General features: G+C 50.6%; 1 protein-coding gene across 1 annotated transcript; it reads right to left on the reverse strand.

Annotated features, from left to right (window-relative positions):
- Positions 1-444: 444 nt before the first annotated feature.
- LOC145361561 (peripheral myelin protein 22-like) lies at positions 445-8,554 on the reverse strand. Its single transcript, XM_080217390.1, has 4 exons — positions 8,437-8,554; positions 5,172-5,268; positions 2,914-3,054; positions 445-785 (listed from the first exon to the last, which is right to left on the reverse strand). Exons 1-4 carry the CDS (start codon positions 8,512-8,514, stop codon positions 628-630), a joined length of 474 nt encoding a protein of 157 aa, XP_080073516.1. The 5' UTR covers positions 8,515-8,554; the 3' UTR covers positions 445-627.
- Between the last annotated feature and the right edge of the window lie 933 nt (positions 8,555-9,487).

The following is a 9,487-nucleotide window of genomic DNA, read 5'->3' on the forward strand; positions in this document are numbered from 1 at the left end:
GGGAGGTAGGGAGAGGAGGTCAGTTCTGCCCCCAGTGCTAAGGAGGGGAAGGCGTACTTCCAGTAGCCCCCCTCCCCCCCAACCCTCTCATTTAAGGAGGGGTTGGGGGAAAGGGTCTCATCAAAGGAGGGGCAAAATGCAGGGAATGGATCAAGGCCCCCAGGTCGACAAGTTGGGAGGCCCAGTGTTTAGCATTGCTGCCTCACAGCGACGGGGACCCGGGTTCGATTCCCAGCCTCAGGGTCACTGTCTGTGCGGAGTTTGCACATTCTCCCCGTGTCTGCGTGGGTTTCCTCCGGGTGCTCCGGTTTCCCCCCACAGTCCCAGGATGTGTAGGTTAGGTGGATTGGCCTTGCTAAATTGCCCCTTAATGTCCAAAGTAGTGCAGGTTAGGTGGATTAGTGGAGTAAATATGTGGGGTGGGTGTGAAGAGGGAGAGGGGAGGGGGCAGAGGTGAGAGAATGGGGGAGGAGGATATGATAAAGAATTTACAAAAATAACTTTCCCTTTTTTTTCCCAAAATGGAATCCAGTTTAACGTTGCTCCAGAAACTAACAGACGGTGGGGTCCCCCGAGCTCCATCCTCCGGGAAGATCCCCCAGGCTCGAGTGCATTCGCCACGAGGGGCTACTCGCGCTTGCGGAGGATAACATACAGGATGCTGCTGATCAGAGTCAGAGGGAAGCAGAACCAGGCCAGGATGTACGAGGATCCGTACTCACCAATCCCCTCATCGCTGTGGAAATGAACGGTGTAGACGCTCGCTGCCGTCATCACACACAGACCTGGAAACACACAAACACCGATTAACCGGAGCGAGGTGGACCCTGAACCCAGCAAACGGCGGACCCCGATCCCCCACAGGGCTGAGCTGTAGTCCCCAACACTGCCGCCCCCCCCCCCCCCCCCCAGGACCAAGCCGCAGATCCCGAAACCCCCAGAGCGAACAGCCAACCCCAACCCCCACCCCCCCCCTACTGGCCGAGCGGCGGACCCCGATCCCCCACAGGGTTGAGCTGTAGTCCCCAACATTGCCACCCCCCCCCCCCCCCCCCCCGGGGCCGAAGATCGGACCCCGGGCCCCAACTGGACCCCCCCCACCGCCCAAACCCCAGGGCCGAGCAGTCGACTCCCAACCCCACCCCCAGCTGAGTGGGAGACCCCGAGTCCCCCACTCCCCGCCCCGGGCCTAGCGACGGACCCTGAGTTCCCCCAGGGTTAAGTGGCGGACCCCCAGACACCACCCCCACCCCCAGTGCCTCGGAGATTAAAACCATCAATATTCCACCCCAGTGAGTACACTGGAGTGAGAACACTCCTCCTGGTGGTTATAACATCACACTGCACTCTGCAGGTTAAGGTCTAGAAGTAGAGAAGTTCTTGTCATCGTACAGGCTGTTGGTGAGACCACATCTGGAGGACTGTGTCCAGTTTTGGTTTCATTATTTGGAGGAGGGATGTGGTGATGTTGGAGTTTTTACTTCATTTATTGGATCACATCTCAAATAGAGCGAGCAGTTTTGGTTCTCCTTATTTATTTATCAGTCTCACAAATAGGCTTACATTAACACCACAATGAAGTTACTGTGAAAATCCCCCCAGTCGCCACACTCCGGTGCCTGTTCGGGTACACTGAGGGAGAATTTAGCATGGCCAGTGCACCCTAACCAGCACGTCTTTGGACTGTGGGAGGAAACCCATGCAGACATGGGGAGAATGTGCAGTCTCTGCACAGACAGTGCCCCAAGCCGGGAATCGAACCTGGGTCCCTGGCGCTGCAGTGCTAACCATTGTACCACTGTAAGCCCATTTGTGACACTAATAAACAAACTTAAACAGAAAGTAAACCTGGCAGAATTTCCCAGGGTTAGTGGTTTAAACTCTCTTTGTCAGATGGTTCTCAGCCTAGCGCAGTTGCTCAGGGGAAAGTCAGTGCTTAGAAATCACAGAATCTCTCTAGTGCAGGAGAAGGCCATTTGACCCATCCAGTCCGCACCGACTATCTGAAATTGTATCTTGCCCAGGCCCACCCCCCACATATCCCCTTAACCCCGCACATTTACCATAATCCATCTAACCTACACATCTTTGAACACTAAGGGACAATTTAGCACGGCCAATCCACCTAACCTGCACATTGCTAGGCTTCTGGTCAATTGCCGAGTAAATCCTTACCTGGGAACTACTGAGAATGATTCCCTAACGCATAACTGGGGAACCCCCTCAATCACAGAATCAGAATCCCTACAGAGTGAAAGCTGGCCATTCGGCCCACCAAGTCTGTGGCAACTACAATCTCACCCAGGCCCTATTCCCATAACCCACACATTTACCCTGCTAATCCCCCTGACACTAAGGTCAATTTATCATCAACCTAACCCGCACATCTTTGGACTGTGGGAGGAAACCCATGCAGACACAGGGAGAATGTGCAAACTCCACACAGACAGTGACCCGAGGCCGGAATTGAACCCGGGTACCTGGCGTTGTGAGGCAGCAGTGCTAACCACTGTGCCACCCAATGCGACACTGGGAACCAGGAAGTTATGGCCCTGTATTTCCTCAACTGTTTTGTGAACTCATTCCTCACTCAGTCGTGTACTTTGATGAGTTTCCCACAAAAAAAACAAGGCTAATCCCTCCTGATTAATGATTGAAGATGAGATGGTGGGAGAGTGGGGGGGGGGTGGTCTTCAATTCTGGTCTTTCACATAAACCTTTGCTGGTGCTTTAAGCTGGGGAACATTGAGAGGGGGCAGAAGCGAGTTCCTTTTCTACCTGTGCTCTCTGACATACAGTCACTCTGTTATCTTTTGAATAAAGGGACAGCGAACAGGGTGAGCTCTTTCATCCCGTCTCGCAATCCTAAACTCCAGGTGGCTTTTTTTGAGAGCTAGCGTCGTGTCAACTCACAGGAGAGCAGCTGGAAGAGCCCAGTGAAGATAAACCGGTTTCCTTTCTTCAGAGTGAAGAGCTGACAGATGAAGATGAAGAATCCACAGCAGGCGAAGATCACAGCCAGAACCATGCCAGCCTGGACGGTCTGTAAATACTCTGAGAAACAAAAAAAAAACCAGATCAGATCTTATCAAGGTCACCGCAAGACAAAGGGACCTCCTGGAGACCATTCAATTAACCAGTTCCTTCTGATTTTGAGTTGGGAACCAACAGCCAACATTTAAAACAAAACGGGAATGTGGGAGATTCCATCCAGCTTTCTCCCGAAATGCAAACCCGGAGCAGGAGTCAGTCATTCAGCCTCTCGAACCCACTCCACCATTTCACACAATCCCTACAGCACCGCACATTGGGTTAGTACTGCTGCCTCACAGCGCCAGGGATCCGGGTTCGAGTCCCGGCTTGGGTCACTGTCTGTGCGGAGTTTGTACGTTCTCTGCGTGGGTTTCCTCCCACAGTCCGAAAGACGTGCTGGTTAGGGTGCATTGGCTGTGCTAAATTCTCCCTCAGTGTACCCGAACAGGCGCCAGAGTGTGGCAACTGGGGGATTTTCACAGTAACTTCATTGTAGCGTTAATATAAGCCTACTTGTGACACTAATAAACAAACTTAAAGCATCCACAACTCTTAAGATACTGACGCAGTCCATGTCCAAATGCAGCAGGATCTGGACAATATCCGGGTTCAGGCTGACAAGTGGCAAGTAACAAGTAACATCCGTGCCACACCAGCACCAGGCAATGACCATTCCAATAAAACGGAATCTAACTGTTATTCCTTGTCTTTCAACGGCATCATACTGCTGAATCCCCCACTGAGGGTTACCAGTGACCAGGAACTGGACTAGCCACAGTGGCTACAACAGCAGATCAGAGATTGAGTAACTCACCTCCTGACTCCCCAAAGCCTGTCCACCATCTACAAGGTACAAGTCAGGAGTTTGATGGGACACTCCCCACTTGCCTGGTTGGGGGCAGCTCCAACAACACTCTAGAAGCTCAACACCACCCAGGACAAAGCAGCTCACTTGATTGGCACCCCATCCACAAACATTCACTCCCTCCCCCACCGACGCTCAGTAGCAGCCGTGTGTACCATCTACAAGAGACACTGCAGCAACTCACCAAAGATCCCTAGACAGCACCTTCCAAACCCTGCCAGTGTCACCCAGGCTCCCATCCAGAGGAATGGCTGATATCAGGGCCTCAGTGTCACAACCTGTAAGGCTGTTCAGCTCCCGCGGCTGCTCGACCCCAAACCCCGAGGGGAGAGCACACGACGGGAGGCGACTGGGAAATCTGCATCTCATATTTATTTCAGAGATTCCCAGCTCTCAATGTGGTACAGACACCAACCAGAAGACTCAACAATTCAGCACAGTCCAGGTTCAAGCCCAGAGGGCTCTGGTGAAATCAGCACCAACTAAGTAACTGCTGCTTAGTTCCTTTGTCACCGGCCCTGCAGCAATTCCAGTCACCCTGACTCAGGGTGAAGGAGTTCACTCCGGAGTTAACGCTCCCATCCTGATGTTGACTCTGGGATTTGGAGGTTGCTGCTACAGGTGACCAGGAGGTGGCGCCAGTGTGTCACCCACTCCAAATCCTCTTCAAAATGCTGTTCCAGAACATGCTAAAAACACACACACGCGTGTGCACACGCATGCCAAGTGCGAAACACACACACACACACACACACACACAGCGCCAAGCATAGGCTGACAGGAGCGACTGGCTGTAGTTCACAAGCAGAAAAAGCAGGACTGATGACAGCGGGAGGGCGAGGGACCGCGCACCTTTAGACTTTTACTTTACTTTCAATCACATGTTTATTAATTGAATTTAAATTCCACAGGCTGCTGTGGTGGGATTCGAATCCACGTCCCCAGATTACTGAACTAGGCCCCTGGGTCACTACTGCAGGAACGTTACTGCTACGCCAGCTTATTCAAGAGCCCAAGATTAAAGCGGGGCTGTTGACAGCTGGCGGTGGAATTCTCCAACCTCACCGGGATTATCCAGTCCCGCTGCCGTGAACGGAGATCTAGCCGAGCCTCAAATTCTCCATTCCCGCCGTCACGGTAACAGGAAGGTGCAGAGGCTGGAAAATCCCGGCCAACGGCTGCCGCCACTAACCCAATTTCCCCTCCCCCCACCCCCAGTCAGGCCCCAGGGCCCGGTGAAGCGGGAGATCCAAGAACCTTCCCTCGAACGTACCTTCCTTGCCTTTGTAGTTGACGTCTTTACAGCTGCTGTTTTTAAAGAAGCACTGTTTCCAGATATCCGTGCAGTATTCCTGGCTGCTCCACCAGACCTGAGACCAAAACAAACAAACAGTCACTAAAGAAATAAGAACATCAGAAATAGGAGCAGGAGTAGGCCATCTAGCCCTTCGAGCCTGCCCCGCCATTCAATAAGATCATGGCTGATCTGAAGTGGCTCAGTTCCACTTTCTCCCCATAACCCTTAATTCCCTTATCGATCAGAAGGTGCCCCATATCTACCTCAAAAACATCTTCATTGATTTATTCTGCAACAATCAGACAGATTCAGATCATTTTTAACCTTGTCCGACTCAGACACTTTGGATCAACTTATAGACAAAAAACACACGGGACCACTGGATGGATTTCACCGTCCAGTCACTGGATAAGACCGGCTGTGCTGTAATATCAGCAATGAGGTGTGTTTAGTAGACGGGAGACTGTCCCAGCTACAGTCAGGACTCTCACAGCACCAGGTTAAAGTCCAACCAGTTTATTTGATAGTAAACCCACAAACTTTCGGGGTTTACTTGTGGGTTTACTATCAAATAAACCTGTTGGACTTTAACCTGGTGTTGTGAGAGTTCTGACTGTGTTTACCCCAGTCCAACACCAGCATCTCCACATCCAGCTCCAGTGGAGGTAGGGGAATTTGAGATCTTGTATCAAGTCATGTTTTATAATATACTTTCTATTGACATTTACTAAATAATCATTCCTAATAAACAACTTATGGTAATGGTATTATCGTTAGATTATAGATGGTGTCTTGGCGTTTATTGGTAGGGGGATTGAATTTAGGAGTCGCAGCGTCATGTTGCAACTGTACACAACTCTGGTGCGGCCGCACTTGGAGTACTGTGTGCAGTTCTGGTCCCCACATTATAGGAAGGATGTGGAGGCTTTGGAGAGGGTGCAGAGGAGGTTTACCAGGATGTTGCCTGGTATGGAGGGGAGGTCCTATGAGGAGAGACTGAGGGATTTGGGGTTGTTTTCGCTGGAAAGAAGGCAGCTAAGAGGGGATCTTATTGAAACATATAAGATGATTAGAGGTTTAGATAGGGTGGATAGTGATAGCCTTTTTCCTCTGATGGAGAAATCTAGCACGAGGGGGCATGGCTTTAAATTAAGGGGTGGTAGTTATAGGACGGATGTCAGGGGTAGGTTCTTTACCCAGAGGGTGGTGAGGGATTGGAATGCCCTGCCCGCTGCAGTTGTAAATGCGCCTAGTTTGGGGGCGTTTAAGAGATCCGTGGATAGGTTTATGGATGAGAAGGGATTGGTTTAGATTAGTGGGTCATTGTTTTGTAACTGGTCGGCGCAACATCGTGGGCTGAAGGGCCTGTTCTGCACTGTAATGTTCTATGTTCTATTATTTAATCCTGAAATTTAGCTAACGTTCTGGGGGCCCGGATTAGAATCCCACCACAGCAGAATTTGGATTCAATAAAAATTATCCGGAATTAAGAATCTCCTGATGACCATGAAACCATTGTCGGAAAAACCCATCTGGTTCACTAATGTCCCTTTAGGGAAGGAAATCTGCCATCCTTACCCTGTCTGGCCTACATGTGACTCCAGAGCCACAGCAATGTGGTTGACTCTCAACTGCCCTCGAGGGGACGGGCAATAATGTCCCACAAATTAATAATAATAATAAAAACACGACTGTGATTTAGAGGGTGATCAAAATCCTGGAACTCCTGCCTGGTGCCTGCATGGTGGCACAGTAGTGCCTCACGGCGCCAGGAACCTGGGTTCAATTCTTGGCTTGGGTCACTGTCTGCATGAAGTGTGCACATTCTCCCCATGTCTGCATGGGTTTCCTCAGGTTTCCTCCCACTGTCTGAAAGACATGCTGGTTAGGTGCATTGGCACCTGTTTGGGTACACCGGGGGAGAATTTAACATGGCCAGAGTGTGGCAACTAGGGGATTTTCAAGGTAACTTCATTGCAGTGTTAATGTAAGCCTACTTGTGACACTCATAAATAAAGTTAAACTCACAGCACTGTTGGTGTATCTACACTGCATGGATTTCATTTACTATTGCCACATGTACTGGGATACAGTGAAAAGTATTCTTTCTTACACGCTCTGCAGAGAAAGCATGCGTCAATGTAGAAGGGTAGGAGAGAGTGCAGAATGCAGTGTTACACTCGGGTGTCAAGAGAGATCAACTTTGTGCGAGGTAGGTCCATTTAGAAGTCTGATGGCAGCAGGGAAGAAGCTGCTTTTGAGTCAGTCAGTACGTGGTAAGGACCATAAGATATGGGAGCAGAATTAGGCCACTCAGCCCATCGTGTCTGCTCCACCATTCAATCATGGCTGATACAATTCTAATCCCCATTCTCCTGCCTTCTCCCCGTAACCCCTGATCCCGTTATTGATCAAGAACCTAACCATCTGTCTTAAAGACACTCAGTGACCCGGCCTTCACCGCCCTCTGCAGCAATGAGTTCCCCAGATTCACCACTCTCTGGCTGAAGAAATTCATAGAATCCCTACAGTGCAGAAAGAGGCCCTTCAGCCCATCGAGTCTGCACCGACCACAATCCCACCCAGGCCCTACCCCCATATCCCTACATATTTTACCCACTAATCCCTCTAACCCACGCATCTCAGGACACTAATTTTAGCACGGCCAATCAACCTAACCCGCACATCTTTGGGAGGAAACCGGAGCACCCGGAGGAAACCCACGCAGACACGAGGAGAATGTGCAAACTCCACACAGACAGTGACCCGAGCCGGGAATCGAACCCGGGACCCTGGAGCTGTGAAGCAGCAGTGCTAACCACTGTGCTACCGTGCTGCCCTCACCTCAGTTTTAAAGGAGCCTCCCTTCACTCTGAGGTTGCGTCCTCTCTCAGACATTTTTTCAGCGGTACAAAACGAAGGCTCCTCCACCACCTCCTGCAGAGCAACTAGCAATGGGCAATAAATCTTAGCCTAGCCAACAAATCCCACGGCCCATAAAGGAATAAAAACAAAACGGTCCCCGTAACCAGCTGGATCTTCCCTCCGTCAGTTCCGATGGTGAAATCTCTGGCCTCCTGACGAAGGGCCTAACCCGAAAGCTTGTGACTTTACTATCAAATAAATCGGTTGGACTAAAACCAGGTGTTGTCAGACTTTTTTACTGTGTTTACCCCAGTCCAACGCCAGCACATCCACATCATGACTCCGAGGGACACAGCGGGTGGGTTTGTACACTTACATTGTGAGCTGTGGAAATGAAGAGCAGGATGATGGCCGTCAGATGCAGCAACAAGATTGAGGCTAGTAGCAACAGCATTATGGATCCCAGGGGTTGTCCTTGAACCAAACAAGAGTAACACTGCGGAGAGAGAGACAGAACACAATTAGAACACTTCATACAAACAGGAAATATAATACAGATCAGCAGCGGTCAACCCTGCGACCTGGGGAGGGTCACACACGGCCCATCTGGGTTCTGAGTGCGGCCCCACGAGACACTTTGTTGACCGCTGCCTACACACAGGATTGCCACATTCCCGTCTGTGTAGTTTTTTCCCTATGGGTGTGACTGAAGTGATTTGCACGTAAAGCAAGTCTTTAAAGCTTTTTAAAGTTTAAAGTTTATTCATTAGTGTCGCAAGTCAGTGTACATTAACACTGCAATGAAGTTACTGTGAAAATCCCCTAGTCGCCACGCTGTGGCACCTGTTGGGGTAACACTGAGGGAGAATTTAGCACGGCCCAAGCAGCTAACCTGGCTTCCTCTGGGGCAATGCATTCCACAGATTCACCAAACCCTCTGGCTAAAGAAATTCCTCCTCATCTCGCTCCTAAAGGGTTATCCCTTCACTCTGAGGCTGTGCCCTCAGATCCCAGTCTCTCCTGCTAATGGGAACATCTTCCCCACATCCAGGCCTTTCAGTATTTTGTAAGTTTCAATGAGATTCCCACCCGCACCCCCGCCATCCTTTGAAACTCCATCGAGTACAGACCCAGAGGGTGATGGGGGCCTGGAATGCACGGCCAAGCAGGGTGGTGGAGGCAGACACGCTGGGATCGTTTAGGACTTATCTGGATAGTCACACGAGCAGACTGGGAATGGAGGGACACAGCAGAATGGTCTAGTTGGACCAATGAGCGGTGCAGGCTTGGAGGGCCGAATGGCCTGTTTCCTGTGCTGTATTATTCGTTGTTCTTTGTTCAGAGTCCTCAAACGTTCCCTGTACGTCAAGCCTTTTGTTCCCGGGATCATTCTGGTGAACCTCCTCTGGAGCCTCAATGGCAGCTAC

Source organism: Carcharhinus amblyrhynchos, chromosome 35 (genome assembly GCF_965287045.1).
Source record: "Carcharhinus amblyrhynchos chromosome 35, sCarAmb.v2.hapA, whole genome shotgun sequence".
In the NCBI taxonomy this organism is placed as follows: Eukaryota; Metazoa; Chordata; class Chondrichthyes; order Carcharhiniformes; family Carcharhinidae; genus Carcharhinus; species Carcharhinus amblyrhynchos.